General features: G+C 32.9%; 2 protein-coding genes across 4 annotated transcripts in view; one reads left to right on the top strand and one right to left on the bottom strand.

Annotated features, from left to right (window-relative positions):
- The window catches only part of KRAS (KRAS proto-oncogene, GTPase), a 43,522-nt gene extending 24,292 nt beyond the window's left edge, over window positions 1-19,230 (top strand). Inside the window, exons 4-6 of one of the 2 annotated variants that reach the window (XM_077170330.1) lie at window positions 1,182-1,341; window positions 8,908-9,031; window positions 14,624-14,735. In XM_077170330.1, the coding sequence (XP_077026445.1) occupies window positions 1,182-1,341; window positions 8,908-9,027 (280 nt within the window). In that variant the 3' untranslated portion in view covers window positions 9,028-9,031; window positions 14,624-14,735. Of the gene's footprint in view, window positions 1-1,181; window positions 1,342-8,907; window positions 9,032-14,623 lie in introns of both variants that reach the window. The other variant, XM_077170329.1, reaches the window with a different exon arrangement.
- Window positions 11,778-25,448, bottom strand: ETFRF1 (electron transfer flavoprotein regulatory factor 1). Of its 2 annotated transcripts, none has more exons than XM_077170332.1 (3): window positions 25,302-25,448; window positions 20,496-20,583; window positions 11,778-20,416 (listed from the first exon to the last, which is right to left on the bottom strand). In XM_077170332.1, the coding sequence occupies exons 2-3, from the start codon at window positions 20,544-20,546 to the stop codon at window positions 20,195-20,197; spliced, it is 273 nt and encodes a 90-aa protein (XP_077026447.1). In that variant the 5' UTR covers window positions 20,547-20,583; window positions 25,302-25,448; the 3' UTR covers window positions 11,778-20,194. The 2 variants fall into 2 exon arrangements, with proteins under 2 accessions (XP_077026447.1, XP_077026446.1); XM_077170331.1 differs by having other exon boundaries at window positions 11,781-20,416; window positions 25,306-25,445.
- Window position 25,449: the final 1 nt, after the last annotated feature.

Below are 25,449 nucleotides of genomic sequence, written 5' to 3'. Positions count from 1 at the left end.
AGTGGGGCTTTAAACATTTTAGACCCATTGTAAAAATGAAAACCTTAAACATAGTATGTGAAAAGTAATTGCTACTGAAATAGCCTTGAAAATAATCAAGTATAATTAGTGTAAAATTTCTTGGAATTGGGTAAACATTGACCCAGGTTACTTTAAAAGTAAAATACAGTACTGAAGTTGTAAGAGATTGAAGTGTTGGTGTAATATTTTTTTTGAAGAATTTTGCAAATCTGTGTAAAACTGACTCTTTTTAAAATAATCATTATTGTATTAAGTACATTTTATATTGTTTCATATTAAGCAAATATCCACTTACTGGCTATGTCCTGTAATAGTGAACTAGCCTAATTAAGAGGTTTAAACTTGTTAATTAAGTAACATTTATTACATCATATTTATTCTGCAGTCTGTTATAGAGGAAAAGACATTTGGATGTGTGGTAGTATTTTTATAGACTAGTAAGTAGGTGTAAATAAGTTAAATAAGTTACTAAATTTACTTAGCTAATAAGTAGAGGAACTGGGAATTTGAGTCAGTTCTGTTGTCTGCTGGGCTCCTTCTTACCATGTTACATCTTTAAAATGCATCTAAAATTGTGAAGAAATACAGTTTTTCCCCAAATCTAGACTTTATGCAGATCTTATATTGAAAAATAACAATATGTAGAAGGACTTTTAACAGATTAAACAGCTTAGTAACTTCAATGTTGTCCACTTGGAACTCACAATTTCTCAGTATGTGATTCTCTTTCTTTTTTTGAGAAAGGAATGGGAAAATTATGTTAATGATGTAATCACATTCTTGTAAAAATATTTTTAATACTATATGCATATATTTAACATATATACATATAGATACTGTGATTTTTTTAAGATTATTATTTTTCTAATTAGGCACAGCACTTTTTCAATTTAGAATTTTTCAATATTTTTTATCATTGTGACCTACTGTATATGAACCTACCTATTAGATTGTAGTCTTACTATATTTTTAGTATTTGATCTTTTAAGGGATACATAAGGTCTCTTTAAGATAGAGAAAAAATTCAGAGTTCTAGAAGAGAAACAAGGAAATATGGTATGGTGGAAACTGTTTCAGCCAAATTTTATAAAACAAAAGTTGTGGCAAGTTTTGTAAGATTTTACTAATGCCTCTGCTGTAACATTTTTTTTCCTTCCCAGGGAACAAATAAAAAGAGTTAAAGATTCTGAAGATGTACCTATGGTCCTAGTAGGAAATAAATGTGACTTACCTTCTAGAACAGTAGATACAAAACAGGCTCAGGACTTAGCAAGAAGTTATGGAATTCCTTTTATTGAAACATCAGCAAAGACAAGACAGGTAAGTAAAACTGTAACACATACAGAGTACTATTTTCTGGAGAATATATCAATTGTATTTAATAATTCATCATAATTTACTAATATTTATTCTAATAACATCATTGGGGGCAAGAACATTAATAAATGTACATACTTGATAGCGTAATTGTTATATTTAATGTGATTTATCAGTTTTTCTCTCCATTATGTTAAAATAAAAGATAGGGCGGGCCGCGGTGGCTCAGCGGGCAAAGTGCTTGCCTGCTATGCCGGAGGACCTCGGTTCGATTCCCGGCCCCAGCCCATGTAACAAAAACGGAGAAACAGAATACAATAAAACAAGAAAATGTTTAAAGATGTTTCCCTTTCTTCCTTCCTTCCTTCCTTCTATCCTTCCTTCCTTCTCTCTGTCTTTCCTTTAAAAAAAAAAAAAAAAAAAAAAAAAAAAAAAAAAAAAAAAAAAAATAAAAGATAAAATAATATTTATTTAGTAAACATTCCCTTAAGGATATGAGAAAGTATCACTTCATAACTCAGCATCTTTGATACCACTTTTGGCTTTGGTTTCTTACCACATTTGAAAATTTTTCAACTCTGAATACATCTTACATTCAGGATTCAAGAGATGTGGGGATTTTTCACTGCTGTTTCCATAAAGGTAAAGAACTGGGGAACAAATTTTGGGTTTCCTGTTTTAGAAGTGCTTTTAAGAGCATCATGTTATGTGTTTTATTTGAAAAATTTTACTGGATTTTACAGAATTTTTTAAGGGTATATTTTTAGAAGAGGCTTTCATTAAAACAAGAGAATATGTAGGAAATAAATATAAATTTTAAGTTATTCATGTATTGCATTGTTCTGATAAAAATTAATTCCGGATGACCCTGACTTTGTTTTAAAAAATAAGTTAATCTAAAAAATAACCTTTTCTAGGCAAAACAAATTAATTTCAGTTGATATATGACCCATTTGTATGAAATAAAAGTTTAACATATAGGGGAAAAATGCTAGAAAGGAATATGTAATTATAAAATGGAATACAGTGTTCCTATTTACTAAGAGATTGATCAATTTCTGATCCCTGGAAGATGAACATTTGTTTGGGCTTTTCCTGTTTATATTTATTTATGAACCCAAAAATGGATATGTGGGATTTAACTTCTTTCATCTGGGAGTTTAAAAATTGATAAATAACTTATTACAAGGTTAAAGATATCAAAACCAGTATTTTAGGAGTTTTATTGAATTTTGTAGAGAGAAATAAGTAAATAAATTATCATTTAGTTCATATGTATGTCTGTTTCCCATATGGAAGATCATGTGTACCTCTTCTCAATTGTATAAATTTTGGACATAGTGAACAAAATTATGAATTTCAGTATTTTAAGTCTTTGGGGATTAAAAAACAGAATTTCTGTAGTTTGGCCATTTTTCTATAGTACAAATTATAGTATAAATAAATATCTTGTTCTGTGGTAGTTTTACTAAAACCTGCTTTATAGGTTAAAGACAATATAAATTACATCACTTTATTTTAGAGGAATTAAGATTTCATTCAAATCCATTCCCAGGTTCCAAAGGCTGGGAAGAGGTTTGGTTTTTGTCTTCTCCTTACCATCTTCACTAACCAGTCTTTCTGCTTTTTGTTAGAAGAGTTGGTGCTCAGAAATCATGATTGTAATAATTATACCCCCTCAACATTTTCTTATGAAACGTTTCAGATATAAAACTGAAAGAATTCTACAGAAAATACTTGAAAACCTACCACCTAGATTCTGCCATTTACTTTTTGCTATGCTTACATTACTTATAACTTTTTCTTTTTTATTTTTACATGGGCAGGCACTGGAAACCAAACCTGGGTCTCCGGCAAGGCAGGCGAGAACTCTGCCTGCTGAGCCAAACTGTGGCCCTATTTATAACTTTTTTTTTTTAACCTATTTATAATTTTTGTGTGTGTGTGTGGGGGGGGGCAGGCACCGGGAATCAAACCCGGGTCTCCGGCATGGCAGGTGAAAACTCTACCTGCTGAGCAACCATGGCACGCCCCTATGTATAACTTTCAAAAGGCTTTTTTAAACTAGTGAATATTTTGATGTATAGTTTACAGAAAAAAGAAAAAAATGTAAGTGAATTTGCTTCATGTTATAAAGTGTTCCAAAGAGCAGTGCTTGTCATACTTTAATATATATATGAATCGAAATGAGCTTCTTATTAAAATCCAGATTCCGATTCAGTATTTCTGGGCTGGGACGTAATATTCTGCATTTCTAACAGGCTCCAGGTGATGGTGATTTTGGTGCCTGGATCATTCCAAGTCGAATGGCAGTGGAGGACAGATGGGCGTCTTGTTATTCTCATAACGTAGACCTCCACTTCTCATTTGACAGGAGTCTAAAATAGCTGTTTACTTTCCATTTCGTTTGATTACTACCTCAAAAGTAGTAATTGATTCTTGGTATTTGATATTAATGCTTTAATACACTGTAGCAATCATAATTAATCAGAAAACTACCTGGCTTCCTTTCCTTCTATTTATTTAGTTTTTCACATGGGCAGGCACCAGGAATCAAACCCAGGTCTCCTGTATGGCGGGCAAGAACTCTGCCTACTGAGCCACTGTGGCCTGCCCTACCTGGTTTCCTTTTAAAATAGATTTTATAATGCCTTGTGGCCTCATTGGGTTTTTTTGAAGGTATATGTACATTCTGTGATATGGAAATGGATTAAAGAAATTTGCCTGTAGACATTTATGTGGATCATAAATATAATACAGAAGAATACTTGTACTTCTTAAATTTCTGGCATTTAACCTTTCTTATATTTAGTACCTGTTTTATTGATGTCTATGCAGTTTATGTTGCTAAACTATAATATGGATGTTTAATTCTGATTTTTGATTTTTATTATTAAATGAACTTGTTGATTTGCTTAGAAGTTAATTTTCTTTCAAAAAGTTTATTCATCTTTATCTGTTGAAATTAATCTATTTGCATGGGCAGGCTCCAGAATCTAACCTGGGTCTCTGGCATGGCAGGCGAGAACTCTGCCAATGAGCCACCATTGCCTGTCCTCTATTTGCATGCTTTTAAAGGACTTTTAAAGAGCTATTTCAAGTAGTTATAGAGATTATAAAGTGAAATGTGTAAATTTTAATAAATTTTAAGTTTCCAGTTTCATGAATAAATTTTGAAGCCTTGCTGTCTGCAGGGTATTTTATTTGGTGCCCATCTGCTATTAGTTTTTTTTTGTAATTTGAACAAAATAAATGTGTATATCCTTGTATTTTGTCAGCACCGACTTGTTTCATGGCCTAATTTTTGGTCTTGATCATGAACCTAAAATAGAAAAAGAATTATATTCAGATTAGTAGGAACAGAGCCTTCACTTAGAGGTTCTCACAGACATGTCAAGGGTTGGCATTCATTTTCTGTTAAGGGCAAGATAAGTAAATCTTTTAGGCTTTGCAGGCCACAAGCAATATCTCTTGTGTATTCTTCTTTTACAGCCCTGAAAAAGGCAAAAAACCATTCTTAGCTTTGTGGACTGTACAAAATAGGCTATGTCTGCTTTTGGCTTGTGAGATATAGTTTACTGATTACTGAACTTTACAGTGTTTAATTAGATGGTAGAAGTTAGGTCAGAGTTTTTGCTTGAATTTTACAGGACAATAGTAATTTTAAAGTAAAAATTATTTATTCTGTGAAAGGGAAATAGGAAATTTATTCTAGTACTGTTTAAGATAAGGATTGCAGAATATATATTTTACTGATTTGATTACTTTGTAATTTTAAAAAGCCCTTTACATGGCCTTCAGAACATAGTGAATTATATATTCTTTACAATCCTTTTAGTTCACATTTAAAAGGCAAAGACATTCTTATCTTCTGCTGTTTGCTTTGTGTGGTCCTGATGTTTCTAATGTATAAGGACTGCTACCTATTTCACATTTATCTGGGCATGTAGTAATTGACAGGTTTTTCTGGCCCCTTTGGGTAGTGCACGGCAGTGTTGGCAAAAGCTGTTTGAAAGTGAAACACTGACACCATAAGAATTAGCTGTGTCTTTTCCATTCTGCTAAAAACTGTGAGGAGGGTTCAGTAAAGATGATGACAGGAGCATAATTATCGAAGTATCTGCTACTCCTGATTGAGCTTTTTAAAATTTCTGTAGGTCTCAATTTGAGCGTATTGTGAAAATTTTATGAACTTAAAAATGTTGAGTGATTAATTTCCTGGTTTTGTTGTTTATTTCTAGCTGCTTAAAATTAGTTGTTAGAAGATCTCCATTAAAGAAAGTTTCTGATCAAATTATTTTAACGAAGCAAAACAAAAAAAAAAAAACATCACTTTTTGTACCATATTTCTATATTTAATAGTAGTTGAGTTGGTATACATGAGATCAATATTTTGAAATTTAGCTTTTATGAGTTAAAAACCAATGAGATAAAACAATTATTGAGTACTTGCTGTGCACCATACATAGCTTCCCAAGAAGTAGCATTGATTCATTTCACTAATACCCCAAATGGGTTATCCTTTTGTAAGTTTTCTCGAGAAATCCAGGAAGCAAAGTTGGTTTTTAGAATATATTTTGTTCCTCCCATTCCCCTACCCTAAGAAGACTGGTACTCATGTATCATATATAGTTGAGGCATTTGATGTGTTAATTCCTTGAAGGAATTTGCAAGAAGTTTTGCAGATATTAAGTCATTCATCAGGAACAAATACTTGTTTAAATGAAATCTCTTAGTGAAAGCATTATAGGCACCAGATTATAAAATGATGCTATTTGTTAACAGTTTCACAAGTATATTGTCAGATATTAGTAGGGCTGAAAATATTGTCAGATCTCTTGGTTTTAAAAATATTTCCATATTTAAACTTGTGCACTTTTGTTCCTACACAAATATTTTCAGTTGTTCTTGAAGTTTAATAAGTGGCATTTGAAAATGAGTCTGTGTGCAATGAGCCATATTCTCAAGAATCTATCATTGAGTGCCAGTTAAGAGCTTAGCTTAGTAGCCCCAATGGGTATTAAATACCTGCTTTGGCTATACTTGATTTTTAAAAATTACTTCTAAATTTTGTAATATGAAACCATTATTTCATAGGTGTATACTATATTTAGTTTCTTAACATAAAAGCCAGTGCAGTGATTTAAGGTGCACACAAGGATATATAACAACATTTTTGTGTTCTCTTTAAAGCACATTATCAAGAAATAAGAACTAATTTAAGTCTGAGAAAATATGGTAAATAGCTTGCTCTTTAAAATCTAATTTAAATTTCATATTAGTAAAAATAAGAAATGGAAAAAGTCACCATGGAAGAACTATCTCAGTGCTAATTATCTTAACCACTAGGGTCCTAACACTGAATTCTTGGTGGTGGGTAGTAATCTCTTCTTAATTACTGGCTTCCAGTTCTCTCTCTGCATTGCTGGTGATGGGGATGCTTACACTTAAAAAGCAGATGCATTCAAATTGATTTTAGAAATAAATTGCCAATTTGTTTCTGCTAAATTAGTGGAGAACAAATATTGTTTTCCCTCCCTCATAATATGTTTTTATATTTCACATTGACCTTATGTCTTTTTTTTAAAAAAAAGGAAAAAAGTTTACATTCTTACAAAATTTAAGAAAATATGAGCTTTTACCTGGTTTGTTTTATTTCTCACTATATTTTTAACTTCATGATTGATTTTCCAAATGAAAGAAGCTCACTTGTGAACATGCCAACACATACTTTATAAAAGGGTAAAATATTTATCTTGCTTAATAATGAAAATGTCTAATACATAATCTTTGTTCAGGGATTTATGAATAAAAATAATCCCTTTTGAGAATTAAAGACAAATATAAACTCAACATAAGTACAAGTAGAGTACTAATAAGTACCAACATAACTTACTGATTTCAGAAAATGGCTAGAAATTTTTTATTTCTAGCTGGCTTAGGTAGCTAGTTCATTAAACTGATTCCATTAAAAATTACAAAAAAATAAAAATCTTTGGGTGGTATATGTAACTTAAGATAACCCTAATCAACATATTAAATTCCTGATGCTCAATTGAAACTTAACTTTATGAATTTTTTATATCAAAGTTTTACTTTAAAGTTAAATTACTGAACAATACTGAAGTAGTTCTTAATATACTCTTAGAATTTGTAAAAATTAATATACCCTATAGAATTGAGGCAGTGTCTTGTTTTTGTTTTAATTCTAGGAAATAGATGTGGGGAATGACTTGTGCATGCAAAAATTAAGCCCTAGCTATTGGCTTACTCAGGTTACCACTTAAAGGGCTGATTCTCTGTGCTTGACTGAATTTAAAATTACAAATCATACTTTTGACATACATTACTTTTTTAAGTGCTGGGTGCATTTTGTCACATTTGTTTCACTAGAAAGATGGTGTTACTAATCCCAGAGAGTTAAAATAGGCCATTCCCAATGTAATTCATTCTTAAAATGAGAACAACAGAAATTAAACATTTTAGTGCTTAAAATTACACATTCAGCAAAATATACCACCTTTTAACACATTTATTATGTGAACACAAATTTTGTGTCTTTCAAGTTAGTTGGCACTACATGTAGATTAATATTTCTGCACATTTCTTTTTTAGCTGTAAACTCTACTTTGGTGGTGTTTTAATGGACAAGCTGGAAGTCCACTTAACCAAGCACTTTCTCTCCTTTGGCTACTGCCTAATTTTCTGGGCTGGAAAAGACACCGAAAATCTGTTGATCTTCATATCACCAGATATGATTGTGTTTGTGGTCATAGCTTTCTTACATTAGTTTTATGTAAACAGGAGAAATCCTGTTTGTTCCTTTAGAATATTTGAATTAGAATTGAAGGTTAGTAAGATTGGATACTATTTTAAAAATTATTTTTAGGACTTCAGGTAGGGATACTTACTGCATTGCTGCCATTTGTGTGTGTGTGTGTATTTTAAACAGTTCATGATGTTTACATACTATACTAAACAGCCCTCATTTCAGATTTTTGTTTATATAATTTAGTTACCCATCTATAAAAGCCCAAAGTTCTATTGACTAGTTTCCAGTCTCCTGATACAGTTTATTTTGAGGTGATTTTTGTATTGTTTTGAACAAAAACTGTACTATTTTTATCCCCAACCCCCATGCAGAATGGGGGAGAGAATCAGTAGTACATAAATCACCTATTTTCCCCAAGTGAAATAAAAAAGTTAAAACTATCTTCAGTTTAAACTTTAGTTCCCTGACTAGCTAACTAGAATTATTGCATTAATTGGAGAAAACAGATATAATACATATATTTAGGTTTTTCATAATTCCCCCTAATTCTAAATTAAGAAATCTTTAAATTCTAGTTTCATTAAAAAACAAAACTGACTTTTTAGAACAAACCAGGATTCTAGTCCATATTTTAAAGTTGCATCCTCAACCTAATACATTCAAACAATCTGATGTCTTTAAAAAAAAAAAAGAACTCAGGTAAAGCTCATAATTTCAGACTTTTTGAACATGGCTGTCCCAATAAATCATGCTAACCAGTGAAACAGACTTTAAAGAAGTTGTGTTTTACAATGCAGAGAGTGGAGGATGCTTTTTATACATTGGTGAGAGAGATCCGACAATACAGATTGAAAAAAATCAGCAAAGAAGAAAAGACTCCTGGCTGTGTGAAAATTAAAAAATGCATTGTAATGTAATATGGTAAGTTCAGCATATTAATTTTGGCAGAAAGCAGGTGTGTTTCAAAGGTAACAAAGTAGCAGCCATTTTGGAATTACTTAGGTATGGCATTCTAATTTGAAGATAAGAAACTTGTAGTTTGTTCTCATAATTAGTACATTTATTTTGAATCTCTTGGATGTTAATTATAATTGAGGTACTTTGGTTGGCTATAGTAGACTAATCTACATTCCTTGATGGTCTAATGATTTAATTAGTCTTCACTGAAGCATTTGACAACTGATATTTATCTTTACTTTTAAGGGAAATCAGACCCAAGTGTTGAGATAATCAGCAGCTTTTTTTTTTTTTAATTTTTTAATTTTTTTTTAAGATACCAAATAAAACCACCAAACAAATGCAAACATTCTTAACTTTTGATCATTCCGTTCTATGTAATCAGTAATTCACAGTATCATCACACATAGTTGCATATTCATCATCATGATCATTTCCTGGAACATTTGCATCCACTCAGAAAAATAAATAAAAAGAAAGCAGAAAAAAATTCATACGTACCATACCCCTTACTCCTTCCCCTCATTGATCACCAGCACCTCAGTCTAAATTTATTTCAACATTTGTTCCCCCTATTATTCATCTTTATTCCATATGTTTTACTCGTCTGTTGATAAGGTATATAAAAGGAGCATCAGACACAAGGTTTGCACAATCACACAGTCACATTGCGAATGCTAAATACAATCATCCTCCAGAAACATGGCTACTGGAACACAGCTCTACATTTTCAGGTAGTTCCCTCCAGCCTCTCCACTACATCTTGACTAACAAGGTGATATCTATTTAATGTGTAAGAATGACCCCCAGGATAACCTCTCAACTCTGTTTGGAATCCCTCAGCCATTGACACTCTATTTTGTTTCATTTCACTCTTCCCCCTTTTGGTCGAGAAGGTTTTCTCAATCCCCTGATGCTGAGTCTCAGCTCATTCCAAGATTTCTGCCCCACGTTGCCAAGAAGGTCCACACCCCTGGGAGTCATGTCCCACGCAGACAGGGGGAGGGTGGTGAGTTTGCTTGTTGTGTTGGCTGGAGAGAGAGGCCACATCTGAGCAACAAAAGAGGCTCTCCTGGGGGTGATCCCTAGGCTCAATCCCAAGCAGGCTTGACCCATCCTCTGTGGTTGGGGGCTCAGCCCACAAGCTTTGGTTGTCTGCACTGCCTGTGAGAATATCAAGAATTCAACTTGAGGAAGTTGAATTTTCCCCCTTTCTCACCATTCCCCAAAGGGGACTTTGCAAATACTTTTTTATTCACTGTTCAAATCACTCTGGGATTCATCGGGGCATCACTGGACAAACCAACAAAATTGCATGTCCTACTCAAGGTTCCATGTACTTATGGGAATCAGCAGCGTTTGATTTTTTTAAGGAAGAGACTGAAATAAGGGAAACAGAATATAGTAAGATGAATGGCCCAGATAGGTGGGAAAGGCCCACTCTTTCTTTTGAACATTCCATAAGCAAGTAGCTGTTCTTTTTGTGTTTTCTAACTTGGCATAGAAAGCCACTTTTTTTTTTTTTTTACCTGTGAGAAAACTAGGAGTCTTAGAATGATTCCTGCCTCTTTCTTTGTCACCTCCATTTGGAAGCAACTACAAATTGCTATGGTGTTAACATTCTGTCTTTTATTCCATCAGGGGTTCAGGCCCCTATCATTTCTTCCTGGGATTATTATAACCTCCTGTTTGGTTTACCTGTTGCCACCATCATTCACCTTGCAACCAGAGGGAAATACTTACACATCATTCTACTATTTTAAATGCAGTCACTGACTTCTTGTTCCTGTGGAATGAAATCTATGTCATATATGAACTTACCATCTTCTATCTTTCCAGCCTTTTTTGGCCTTTTATCTAAAAACTCCTTGTTTTTTTTCCTGAATGTTTTTTGTTCTTATAGAAATAAACACTGTATTATTTCTTACTGTACTTTTCTTGGCTCATACCATTCCTTTTGTTTGGAATGCCAATAATCTTATCCTCTAGACCTATTAACTAGCCTCACTTAACTTTTCATGATTTTCCTATCTCCCATTCTCTAAGAATCTTTCTTCAAATTTTTTTTCTGGGCATAGTGCCCTTCCTTTGTATTTCCAGTGTACTCTGTTCTTAACTATTATGCACATATCATGTTATATTGAAATGATTTCTTTTATGTTTGATTCCTACCTTAAGTAGAGAGCATATATGTGTATATATATATATATATACACACACACACATGTATTTGGGGGTGCATGGTCCAGGAATCGAACCCGGGTCTCCTGCATGGAAGGCGAGCATTCTGCCACTGAACCACATAACTTAGCAAAGTTCCAGGCCCATAGTAACTGCCCACTAAAGCCTTATTGAGTGGAATCTCTCAAGTTCCTTTCTAAACCAACCCCAAAATACTTCATTCAATAGATGTCATAGAGTTCATGCCAAAGCTTAAGATTTTGATGCATATTGTTTGTAAGAATTTTCAGGCTGCTAAGATACCATTTATTATACTTATTGAACTAAGAGTTGGAATTCTTTATTATATGAATTTAAGGCTTGAAATAATGTGTCTTCCCAAAGTATAAAATACATATCTGAATAGTAGATTCAGTTCCAGAAGATATTATGTAGTATCCAAATCTAAACTCAGAAGAAATAAAGCATGACTGACATTACTTTTCATTAATATTTATAAACCCTTAATATTTTTTAAATTTGGGATTTGTTGTCAAATTTAACATAAACTTTGAAAAGTTAAACTTTTTAAAAATTAGTGACCATGACCAGCTTTAACTTTGTGATTTTTGTTATTTTTTTCTTTCTATTGATTCACTATTGGATGATTTTAAAGTAAAACTATTTAGAATAAAGTACTTTTTATTGTATAATTTTCATTTTTAAAATACAGCCTAAATATAATATACTATTTAAAAATTTCTAATTTGTGTAAACCATATTTTCAGTGACTGTGTAGTGTGAATGTCAGATTGTTGGACATGAATTGGATCTTGTTTTTTCAATGCACACGGATAGCATTTGTATAGAGAAAAAGTATACATTTAAAATACATTTAAATTAAAATATTTTACAAAATTAATTTGACAGTAATAAACAAATACAAATTAGTTTTTCTAAAAGGAATGGGTTTAAATTAAATTATTACTGGAATACTACTTTTGTCTTTTATGTTTGTGCATGAAAATGTCTAGTTCCCATTTAAAGAAAAGTAATTAGCTATACTTTAGGCTAATTGTGACATCTCTCAAATCATAATTTTAATAGGATTATGCAGAAAGTGGAGTTCAGTGCAACATAAGCCTAAAGTATTTTTCAGAATCTTAGAAAAGAGTAATATTACCAAATTCTAGTTTGAGTTTTTATCTTTTCAATGCTTGTTTATTGTTTTCCCCTTAGAATGTGCCTTCTCTGTATCTGTTTCATGCTTTTTTCATTTTATCTGCTTCACCTTTTTAGTACCATTTACATTTTTATTATAAAAGCAGTTCAGATGGAGTAGACTACATTAAGGGTGTATGTTGAAAAGGAATCCTTGAAGAGTAGGGAAGGTGAATTAGACGCTCTGGTAAGATTTCATCCCATTCTCAGGGTTTATGATTCTAAATCAGTCAGGTGTTGGTGAGCTGTAGAATAATTATTCTTTATTATATCATTGAACGTTTTCTTCCTGTCTGTGAAAGAGGTTAGCATGAAGCTATATGTATACATGTGTATATATGTATGTATACACACACACATCAAGCCATATATATATATATATAAAGGCTGTCAGTGATGGAACCTTAATTATATTGCTGATAAATTACCAGTTATTACTTTTCCTTTGGGAGAAACAAAAATATATGTATTATATCAGTAATGATGACAGAAGGTAGGGAACATCAGTGAGTGCAGTTTAGGGACTTTATTCACTAGTATCTACATTAGTAGTGCTGGTTTTTATCTTCAACTATTTAAATGTTGGTAAGTTTCTCACTCCCACTCTGTTTACTTCCTTTAAAATATTGGTTATACATTAGTAGTGCTGGTTTTTATCTTCAACTATTTAAATGTTGGTAAGTTTCTCATTCCCACTCTGTTTACTTCCTTTAAAATATTGGTTAAAGCTTTTTTACTACTAAATTCACAGTGAATTTCACAGTAGACTGTGAAAATTAGCTAAATATAAGTTGAAAGAAAATGCCCTGAATTAATTTTGATGCTATTTTGAAGTATTAATTCTGAGAGGTCTTTGTGGTACAGTAAAGAAGTCAGATCACTGTTAAATTTTTTAAATTATAAATTATTTTCAAGATAGTATAATGTAATGATTATATTCATAAGAATATTCAGCCAAGGTAATTAATTGCAATTAGTAAAACCCCAGTTTTTCATTGTTCTCAAAGTGGCTGGATTTATACTACTTTATTTGTTGTTCTTAAGTCTCCCTCTGGTGTCTAGCTTTGGAAGTATTATTAATGTAAGTTTTCTTTTTATAGTTATTCCTTAGTTGAAATACATAGATCTTTTTTCCTTTTAATTTGCTTTTATTTTTTTGCTTTTCAGTGGCAACATGACAAAAATTTATATAAGGATCTTTTACAATTTAAGTATTATAGTGTTAAAAATCTATACTGCTTCTATATTCAGAGTGCCATTTTTCCATGTTATGGATTGTTATTAAGTTGAAAATCATTTTGACTTGAAATTACTTTAGCCTTAACTGATGTATATATCTTGTTTTGATCACAAATAGTTGTACGCTACCATGACAAAATGGAAAACTTTGAAGATATGATATTTTGCTTTATGTGGCTACTTTTTGAATGATCTATTATACTAAATAGAAACTAAAACAATAGTAAATAAAAGGAAATCTCCTCCAAATTTAACTACCACAGCATTCAAATGATTTGGCTAATTTCTCCACAAATCAGAGGGATTATAATTTTCAAAGTAGTATATCTTGGCACCACTTTAAGCCTCTTTCTTACACAAAAAGTGTATTTATTGAAACCATTATCTTAATATATATTATTTGAAAACTGAATATATACTCAAATATCATTCAGTCCTTAGTACAGTAGTTAAATTTAATGGATTTTATAGAATTCCAGCTCAAATACTATTATTAATACTAATGAAAATTTAAAACTAGTATGTACTTTCATATCTGATATCTAAAGTCCAGAAACTCAGGGATAATTGAGTGTATTATCAGAAACACAAACAAATTGGGGTTTTGGTGGGGTTTGACAATATGGAAAAATTAATAGCAAATCAAATTCTACTGGGAAAAAGTCATTTGTGAAGCATATCCAAGATTCAGTTGTCATTGATACTATTATAACCTATTATGAAAATCAGTGTTTTTGTTTATAATGTTGACAAAACATCCATGGAGAAGACATTTAAGATCCTAAAAGTCTGAAATATATTCATTTGCCTGGAGAGAAACAAAATTCCTGTTCTTTCTCAGTATTAATGTTTCCATTAAGTAAAATATCTTGTCACCTGTTCGCTTCAACTCAACCTAAGTAAATATTCACATTTAATTCTTTTTATGTATTTCAGGGTGTTGACGATGCTTTCTATACATTAGTTCGAGAAATTCGAAAACACAAAGAAAAGATGAGCAAAGACGGTAAAAAGAAGAAAAAGAAGTCAAAGACAAAGTGTATAATTATGTAAATACAATTTGTACTTTTTTCTTAAGGCATACTTAAGTAAAAGTGGTAATTTTTGTATATTACACTAAATTATTAGCATTTGTTTTAGCATTACCTAATTTTTTTCTGCTCCATGCAAACTGTTAGCTTTTATCTTGAATGCTTATTTTTAAATGACAGTGGAAACTTTTTTTCCTCTAAGTGCCAGTATTCCCTAAGTTTTGGTTTTTGAACTAGCAATGTCTGTGAAAAGAAACTGAATACCTGAGATTTCTGTCTTGGGGTTTTGGTGCATGCAGTTAACTATTTCCTATTTTCTTACCAATTGTGAACTTCAGTGTGAAACAAATTAATGAAACTTTCAAATCTTCCTTATTCTGTGTTTTATCTAGGCACATAAATGGATTAATTCTAATTGTAACGTTAGTTGAGACTTCATGATTGGTTTTGCTAGAATATTGAGGGAACACAAACTTATGGACTTCCTACAGATTCATCTTCTAGGCGTCATGTCCTAGAGTTTCATATCAACCTTAATGAATGTAAAGTTAAACTGTTCACAAAGGTCGCCTCCCTTCTCTTTCCACTGCTATTTGTCATGGTCACTCTCCCAAGAATATTATATTTTTTCTATAAAAAGGTAAAAAATGGAAAAAAATGGAAGGCAATGGAAAATATTAAAAGATCATTTATTTTCCTCATTAGATAAATTCCTATAAGACTCCTAATAACTTTTCTTGTTAAGGCAGACCCAGTGCGTAATGGGAATTATAGCAACAATCTTGGAGCTATATTTCATGCTATTAAATTTTTGTAATAACTAAAAAAAATTAATATGTATAAAAAATGCTCATAGGAATTAAATATAGTCTCCCTGTGTCAGATTCCTCTTTCCTAGGAATAGGAAATAGGAAAATAACATAAATTTTTTCTTGAAGTTCAGTCTTTGAAAATATTCAATTCTGGTAGTGATAGTAAAGATTACTGGACATTTAGCTTAGTAGGTTTTAAAGAGGCCAAAGTTGCAAGTACAGTCCCCTGTATGTACCTTTGGTCTTCACTGATAGTTTCACAGTTCATGTTATCTCTTTGGTCATCCAGTGTTGTTTTGCATTGGTTGGTCCAAAATGGGAACTAGGAGAGAGCTGGATAGCTCAGCAAGATACTTCTCACTATGTGGTGGACCTGTTGACAGATCTGGAGCATCACTTTTGTTTAACAAAAGAACAGAATTTTTTTTTTTTTTTTTTTTTACTTATTACTAAATGTTAACTTAAAATTGAGTTGTGGGGAGTGGCAAGACTATTTTTAAACAAGAACTGAAAGAGTTTCCAAATCCCTAATTTGAGCTAGTTCTTTTAACAATGGCTAAAGTAACATTTCATAGACATTTTACAAGTTTGGTCCATATTTAGGAATATCTAATGGTTAAAAAATAAACAAAATGATTCCTTCAGTACATTTTAAAATGTTAATTAAAAATCTTTGAAGTGAGATAGTGTGAGTGAAGATATCTCTGGAGTAGGAGGAAGGAGACTTAGATTCTAGTGTTGTGTTTTATATCTCTGATTTTTGGCAACCACTTACTAGCCATTTCTTCATATTAAAAGAAGTCATCTCAGAGGCTTTATTTAGCTTTAAAACTATGTGATTTACATTCACTTTACTTAAGGATACACCTATATGTCAAGCTCAGCACATGTAATTTTTTTATCTGTATCATCATCTTCACTGCCAGTTTTAGGCAAAATTGTGCAAGAGATCAAGTTTATTTTTGAATATTCCTTCTCTAGTTCAGGATCCTCCTTGCCATATTAGTATCATCCTATTTGCTCCACCCTTCTGGATGCCCCACAACTTGATGCTTTTTCTTCGAATACGTGTAATTCCCTTAACCTCAAGATTTATTGCTGCTATGTATATCCCAATGAAGGCTTTCCATCAAATCACATCAAACTGCCCCAAGTCTTATTTCTTTGGGTCTCAAGATAATCTGATAGATACCATAATGAGATTTGACTTAATAGCTATTTTTTAGGTGGTTGCTGTAGCAATTTAATCTTGATCCTTTCAACATCATCTTTTTGTTGCCTGATCCAGTAGTGACTAAGGTAAGAATTTTCAGACATTCTAGGAGTAAACAGTACCTTATCCAATGGACAGAGAATTTTATAAAGGTAATCCTGAAAGAATTCCTTAAATACTCTGTAAGTAGGACAAGCCCTGGTAACAGTGATACATTCCATTGTTTAATAATTAAAATCTTCTTACAGTGAAAAATAGTTTAAAATTTAATTTATAAAACTTATTTTTATCAGTATTCATTTATTCAAGAAATATTTAAGTACCTGCAAGATATCAGGCACTATGCAAGGCACTGGGGATATTATAGAATACCCAAACAAGGGATATAATCCCTGCTCTTAAATAGTGCTCATTTCTATAGTGGTCTATAGTATCTTAGTGAGGCATTTGGCATATGACTCAGTGATAGCACCAGTGCATACTTTAGTTTTGTAAAGAAAGGGTTTGGTCTGTAAGGTTTCTTCCAATTCTAAAGGAATTGTTTTGGTATAATTCAGTTGCAACTGTTTAATCAAGCTACTTTATACAAATCACTTTATGTCATTGTTATAAAGGAGTAAACGTGATTACATTTTTTTTAATTTAGCATAACTTTGTGATTCTGTAGAGCCAGTTATTGTACATCTTAAATTGTATATCAGTTAATAATATTAAAATTCCCAAGTATATAATATTCCAGTTTGTCTCTGTTAATTAAAATAGACTTTTAAAAAATTACTGAATTCTAAAATAATTTTATCTGGGTACAAATAAACAGGTGCCTGAACTAATTCACAGAAAAGGAAATTTCTGTGTAAAAATCAATATGATTTCTGAAATGATGTGCTAAGTAAACTATAGATTTATGGAACACTGTTTAGGTAGGGGATCAAGGTTTATGCAGTACTTCCTCTTGTTTCTACACAAGAGAAAGAAATGGCCATAGTTCAAGAGTTGCAGTGTATAACTGAGGGGATTTTTAGGACTCTTGAATTTTTTATGTAGCTGGGCAATTTTTTGTAAGGCAGTGGTTATTATCCTTTATTATGTGAATGCTGAATGGTTTGACAAAAAGTTTGTTTTTGTAGCGATTGTAAAAAAGGGAGTTAATCCTAGAAATAAGATAAATGTTATATAATTATTACAGCCTTAAAGATAAAAATACTTACTGAGGTTCAAAAAATTGCTAAAATACATAGTCTTGGTTACAGAAGAATGTAGCAGAAGTATGTAGTATAATTTAAATGGTATTCCCAATTAGGAATTCTTGGTTCTATTTTAACTGAGTCACACTGCATAGGAATTTAGAATCTAATTTTCTTTTATAGGTATTCAACACCTTTGCCACCATTGCACAATTTTGTCCTAATAGATATAGAAAGTTTATGAGGCATGTTAAGTTGCAGTTTGCACAAGTTCATCTCATTTGTACTCCAATGAGTTCTTTTTCCTTCTAACCATTTTCCAATCAATATATATATATATATTTAACTTTTATGTTGTCAGTAAAAACTATCTGGAGTCAATTCCATTTGTCAAAAATTAGTCTCTTAATAATTACATATTAAAGATTTTTTAACTTCTATGTTAATATTGGGTAGCATGAATTCTGCATTGAGAAATTGAATTGCATATAGGTGGTAGGTGTAAATTCAGTCAGAATATGAAAATTATTTTTTTAATTAGAGAAATTGTAGGTTTACACAAAAATTATGCAGAAAGTACAGAATTCCTGTTTACCTCTCCCCTATTATTATAACAGTTTGCATTAGCATTGGTATCTTATCTTTGTTGCAATTGCTGAATGAAAATTTTTTTCTAAAGTTATGTTCACATCAGTTCTTGAGGAATAATCATAACTACATTAAGATACATGTTTTAGTTTAAGAGTTTTAAGTGCCTGTTTGGGATGTTGATAGGCAACTTAGATAGATGAGTTCAGGGGGAAAAAAAATGTTATCTGCAGAAATGTCAGTTACAGAAAATTCCTTTCTCTCACCCCAAGAACTAAATAGATCACGTTTTCTCCAAAAGTTTCTAATTCCACTATCTTGTGTTTTCATGTTGAAAATACTTTTGCTTTTTTCCTTTGTGTGCCAATTTCTTACTAGTACCATTTCTTAATGTAACATGTTTACCTGGAATGTATTTTAACTATTTTTGTATAGTGTAAACGGAAACATGCACATTTTGTACATTGTGCTTTTTTGTGTGTGTGGGACATATGCAGTGTGATCCAGTTGTTCTTATCATTTGGTTGCGCTGACCTAGGAATGTTGGTCATATCAAACATTAAATTTAAAATTGGCCACTCTTAATTAAAATTAACTTTTAAATGTTTATAGGAGTATGTGCTGTGAAGTGATCTGAAATTTGTAATATTTTTTGTCATGAACTGTACTGCTCCTGATTATTGTAATGTAATAAAACTAGTTATGGTGACTATGATAGTCTGTATATTTCTTGATGGGAATCTGAAACATTTGCCTTGCTATTGATATCGAATACTTTATAAGCCATGGGCAGTACAGTATACGTGTGAATCCTTTTTTTTTGCAGATTGTAAGTTAAAAAGATTCTTGATTTATGAGAGTTGCTGTGAACTTAAAAGGTTTTAAGCATTTACTTAAAACTATGTTTGGTTTTAGGTCCATAGCCATGTTAACTCATTTAGTGGTAGAAGCAAAACAAATCTGTCTTTGTGACAAGAGAACAGAATAACATTATTTATTACTTTTTACCAAAGAAATTAAACTGATACATATAAGTGATTTGTTTTAAAGGCCAAAGGGAGCTAGCAGCAAAATTAATCATGGGAATAACTGAATAGGTGTGTATCTAATGCCAGTCCCTGGCTGGCTATTTTAAAGTCACACAAGTCAGTCTGACTCCATACATATTATTATTTCTATGATTGAAATTAAATCACTATCAGGCGCCATTTGTTTTGTAGTGAACCTTAAACATAAGCTATTAATGTACCATATTAGGTCAGATACAAGTTACTCCTTTAAAAGTTCAGGAAAATAAATGTTCAAGAAATTTTGCTTGGTTAAATACAGAGTAGATGACATTCTCTTGTCAGTAAAATGGAGAAACGGCTAAGAATAACTGGCTAAAACCTAATGACATTGAAAGAAAATTTTTCGTATATTTTCATTCCAAAATAGGGTGTGTTCATTAATAAATTTATAATTGGTAGTGGGTAAATACATATAGTTAAATGACTTTTAATTTAAAAATTTAGGATAGAGTTGCTGATGAAGCTCTTCATATGAATAAATTTTAGTTTAGTAAGGCAGTTCAAATCTTTTTTTTTTTACACATGTATACCTTGTCCATTGAGTCAATTATTTTATATTTGGTATACATAAACAGCTGGCATTGACTTTCAGCCAAATTATAGTAATAATCAATTAGTTTTGTTGACTTCTGAGTAATAGCGTTGCTTCATAGCTCTGTATTTCCTAAGAAAGTATAAGGCTTCTAGCTCTTTCATTACAAATTCACCCCGTGCAATAAGTTCTTTGATCTTCTCTGGGTCCTTCACGTCTTTGTTTTTAAGGAAAACATTCTTCAGACGCCTTTTAAAGTAATCTGCTCCTTTTGGATAGTCTCTTCCAAGATACAGCAGCTTAAAAAGAAAGATTATGTATTTCTAAACAATCATATTATATAATGTCATTTGTAAAATTGGCAACATAATTACTTACATTTTTATAAAGATTCAGTACTTCTCCTCTTAAAGAATTGGCCATTTTCATTAATCATGGAAAGTATCTGCCTTTATATATGACATACCTGATGAAAAGGGAAAATTTTTGCAAATGACTGTATTGTATTGTAGCCTTAAGAACAGAATCAAAGAAAAAGGATTTTACAAATTGGGGAAATGGTAATTGTTTTTACATTCGACAAATGTATCTATTGAGCACTTTTATGTTCCAGACACTGGGATATGGCTGTGAACATGTCAGATTAAGATACCTAGGCAACACTAACATCTCCTAGGGGAGATACAATATGCAAAAAAGATAATTATGAATTGTGAGATGTTATGAATGAAATAAAGTAATGAGAGGGAGAAAATGTATCATCAGAGATAAATGTATAGGTGTGCCTTACTTTTTTTTGTCACAATGGAGTAAATTAGAGCTGATATAAATCCCAGCTGTGTAATGTTGTTCAGGTCACTCAACCTTTCTGAGCCTAGTTTCCTTATCATTGAAAGGAAGACTGTATTTACCCTGCTATCTCTAGGCAAGGGCAGATCCACTCTGAAGACAGTGAATCATCATGTCTTATCCCAAGAGAAGGTGAAGACTAAGACTAGGAAAGCCTAGCTGTGTGAGTCAAGCAAGTTGGCAAGTAATGGTAGACTGCAAAGTAAGATTGCTGGTTAAGAGGCCAAGAGAATAGTAATAAGGGGGGTGCATAAGGTGTAAGCAACATCAAGTAGGAAAAATCATACTTTATGTGTTATTTGTTACATTCTGTTAGGGAGGGAGGAGGCTACTTAAAGGTCCCCTGACTGCTTAAACATAGAAAATAATGCCTATTGCTTATATGGTTGCGGGGATTAATCAACCAAACATCATCAGCATTAGTTTATGCTAGGACCAAAGTAAATATTAATGTAACTTATAATCTCCTTTAAAATCCCGTAATTCCCATTTTTACCAATAACCTAACTCGAGAAAGCCATTTTATACATATTTGTCTCTCAGTAACCTAATTTTTATTTTGAATTAATTTTGTCTTGCAGAAAATTTGTCATACTAATACTTTTCCTAAACCATTTAAGAATTAAAGTGGACAGACCACTCAAATCCTATGCAACTGTAAACAGAGCCTAACAAAAAAAAAAAACAGTAGTTGGTACATGGAGAGCAATCTGAACCACTCAGATTGTTCTCAGCATAGCCAGAGACTACCACGGTGATGTTTAAAATGCTCAAAAATAATAGTGACAGTGGAGAATTGGGGCCTTGGAAGGAATCAAAAAGAGGAATGAGGAAAGTTTGGGACATGATGGATGTTTATTTTGATTGTGGTGATGGTTTCATTGGTGTATACATACGTAAAAACTTACTAAGTTTTAAATGTAGTTTAAATAATGCAGTTTATTGTATGCCAATTATACTTCAATAAAACTTAAAAATGGAGTAGATCATTCATTGCTGGTGGCAATGTAAAATGGTGTAGCGGCTGTGGAGGACAGTTTGGCTTTTCTTCAGAAAGAACTATAAAACTACCATGTGACCTGGTAATCCCACTTGTAGGTATATACCTCAAAGAATTGAAAGCAGGGACTCAAACATAATTTGCACACCAATGTTCACAGAAGCCTTATTCAGAATTGCTAAAAGATGAAAGCAATCCAAGTGTCCCATCCACCAATGAATGAATGAATAAATACATAGAGGAGATGTAAGGGTAGTCCAGTGGTAGAATTCTTACCTGCCATGTGGGAGACCCAGGTTCGCTTCCGGGCTCATGCACTCCCCCACCCGAACTTTCCCCCCCACCCCCACCCCCCCATTTCCCTGCAAAATTTAACAAATGGTGCTTCAATAACAGGATAGTCACATGGAGAAAGAATGAAATGTGACCCCTAACATACAGTATACAAAAAAATAATAATACACAGAATATTATTCAGCTGCAAAAAGGAATGAAGTCCTGATACAAGTGATATCATTAACAAATATTGTATGATTTCACTGATCTGAAACAATTAGAATCAGCAAACTCATAGAGTTAGAAACTAGAATATATGTTACCAGGGGATGAGATAGGGATAGAGAGAATGGAAAAAAAATGTTCAGTGTTCCTATTTGGAATGATGGAAATGTTCTGGTGATGAATGGTGGTGATGGTAGCACAATACTGCGAACATAATTAGCAGCACTGAAATATATATCTAAATGTGATTAAAAAGGGAAATGATAGATTGCATATATGGTAACTAAATTTTTTTTTAAAAGCCCATGGAATTAAACTACCCAGCACTAAATTAGTCCAAGGGTTGTAGTTAATAGTACAATTATTAAAAAGTGCTATCATCAGTTGTAAGAAATACTCCAGAGCAGAGCAAGGTGTTAATAATGGGGTGGTGCATGGGAATCCTGTATTTTATGTATGATTGATCTGTAAACTTACAACTTCTCTAATGAAAAAAAAAAAAGAAAGTATAGGGCTGGGAGGTCCTGAGATGCACATGGAAGTAGAGATCTAACCATGGGGCTGCCAATTGGTAGGCAGGGTAGGTGGCTCAACCTACCACAAGTCAATAGCTGCACAAATACAAGTAATGTCTTCCTGGGGAGGAAGCACTGGATTTCAGTACTATTTTACATTTTCTTAAACTAGAGCTGAAAGGCTTCTGCTGCCAGTGCAGCACCTAAGCAAAGAGCTTTTCCTTTCTTTTTTATTAAAGTTCATAAATCTTCTTTTCTGGCTCCCCCTAAGGAAAAAAAAAAATCTTAAGAACGAACATTGCTTTCTTGTATAATTCCCATTTCCTAGTAGGGGAATTATATGAGCTTATGAGCTAATTCACACAAGCATCCAATATTAGCAGGACAAACTTTTTCCTTTCTAAATTCACTGATAATAGCTTTCTTAAAGTTTTCTGTTTTCTCCCAAATTGCCTTTTTTCTGCTTTTGGTTTCTCACTTTTGAGCTTGCCTTAAAATCTTTTTTAATTTAAGGCAATTCTTTTCTGTCCACTCTGAAAAGGGACAAAAAGACTTAGAAGATCTACATATGTGGTTGAAGCTTACAGACTTTGAGCTTCACTTAGGTGATCTGCGTGGGCCCTCTATGGGGAATCACTTGCATTCAGAATTTTGTATGCCTAAATTTGCTTAATTCCTATTTTCTGTGTAGTTCTTACATTGTTTAGAGACTGGTTTTAGTTTATCCAGAAATAAATCTCCACTCTTCTGTGGTGGTGATGGAGGCAGTCACTTACAGATGCTTCTCAAATAGCTTTCACATACTCCAAACCAGCTAAGCCCAAAACGCTTCAAACAAAAATGTATTCCAACATACCTGTCAGCTCCAGAAGGCACATAATCAAAGATGTAGATGACAAGAGATTTTGTACTTAAGGCTGGCATACAGCTTAGACTAGGCCTAGAAGCTGTATTACAGAAGTGAGTGGAAGATAATAACATGTTAAGAAGGGGCAGGTACTATGCATGTCTGAAGGTAAAGAGGAGAGAATAGGATATGAGTTGTCTTAACCACTTGTGAGGAGTACCAGAAGAGAACTAAGCACACTGGTATAATCTGTTGTACTACCGTAGTGACCCCTAGAATCCAGTCCAGTCTTGGAATCTAACATCCAGAGCAGTTCCTCCCCCCAGGAAAGAGGGTGATAGAGTTAGAAAGTCCTCTCCTCTAGAGGCCCACTATTTTAAGGTAATTTAGTATTATCATCACATCCTTATCCTCATTAATCCCAGTTTGTGCTGACTGAGGTTTTGTATCATAAACTGGTTTTCTTAAAAAGCTAAATTTAAAACAAAAGCTTACCTTCATATTAAAAAACTATGGTAAAGGCAATCAGAATTCTGTATGACGTCAACATTACGATTTTTTATTTTATTACCAGGAATTTGGAGGTGGGCTCTTGTAACTATTTTAACTCACAATCAAATACCAGCTCAGGTGGTACTCATTTATAATACTTTTAGTCTTCGAAGTTGGAAGGGGTGAAGCATTATAGATTAAAATTCCAGGGTGGGAATTTGGTGCCAGTCAATTTAAAGTATTTCAGGTCCTGTCATGCTAAAATAAGGTTTTGATCCTAGAATTATAGAGAATTTAGTTGGACTTTGAAGGAAAACAGCCTCACTTAACGTTTTCTAGTTTTCCTGTTGGTTTAACGTGCCAGTGGTTTTTCATGTGGGGAGGAGACTAAAATCCTGAAGCATGCGCTCTTGGTTAGTAAAATTCGTCATTTTACTAACTTCATGAGCAAATAACTTGGGCAAATAACTTCATGAGTTTTGCTGGGGCTCAGCGACCTTCCTGCGAAAAATTTTACCCAGGAATTGCTTCAAATCATTTCCAATTCTGATTTAGGGTTGCTCCTAAGCAAAAGGGGCTATGCCTTGCACAAAAATGAAACAATCCCATGTTTAATCCGAACGTTATTAATCCCCAGATAGCCAAAACCCTTCTGGAGCCAATTTATTGGCCTCTTTATCTAAAATGCCCATTGACTGTAAAGATTCAAGCTCTCTCCCCTGTTGACCTCAACCGCGGAGGCCCAGGCAGACAACCCGGGTGCCAGTCGCCTGACCAATCGCGAAACTGGCTCCCTTCTCGATACCTTCACAAAAAGATTCTCCCCAACATATTCTAGGAAAGTAGTGAGGGCGAGAGACTGTCAATGTCGGAAGACATTCAGAAACTCTTCGCTGCCGTTTCGTCTTCGCACAGAAACTATTCAACTACCCCCACACCCCGGGATCGGGCAAACAAAACGCTCCAAAGGCTGCACTCACGCACTTTCCGGCAGTCACCGCCACAGCCGTAAAACCCTCCGGTCACTTCTGCTCCTTGGGCGGTCAACCGCGAAGCGGGGTGTGGGGGTGGGGAGACCTGTCAGGGAAGGGGGCGGGGCGCCGACAGGAAGAACCTCAGCGCGCCTGC

This window comes from Tamandua tetradactyla, chromosome 7 (genome assembly GCF_023851605.1).
Source record: "Tamandua tetradactyla isolate mTamTet1 chromosome 7, mTamTet1.pri, whole genome shotgun sequence".
Classification (NCBI taxonomy): domain Eukaryota; kingdom Metazoa; phylum Chordata; class Mammalia; order Pilosa; family Myrmecophagidae; genus Tamandua; species Tamandua tetradactyla.
This window is presented reverse-complemented; position numbering and strand designations above follow the sequence as displayed.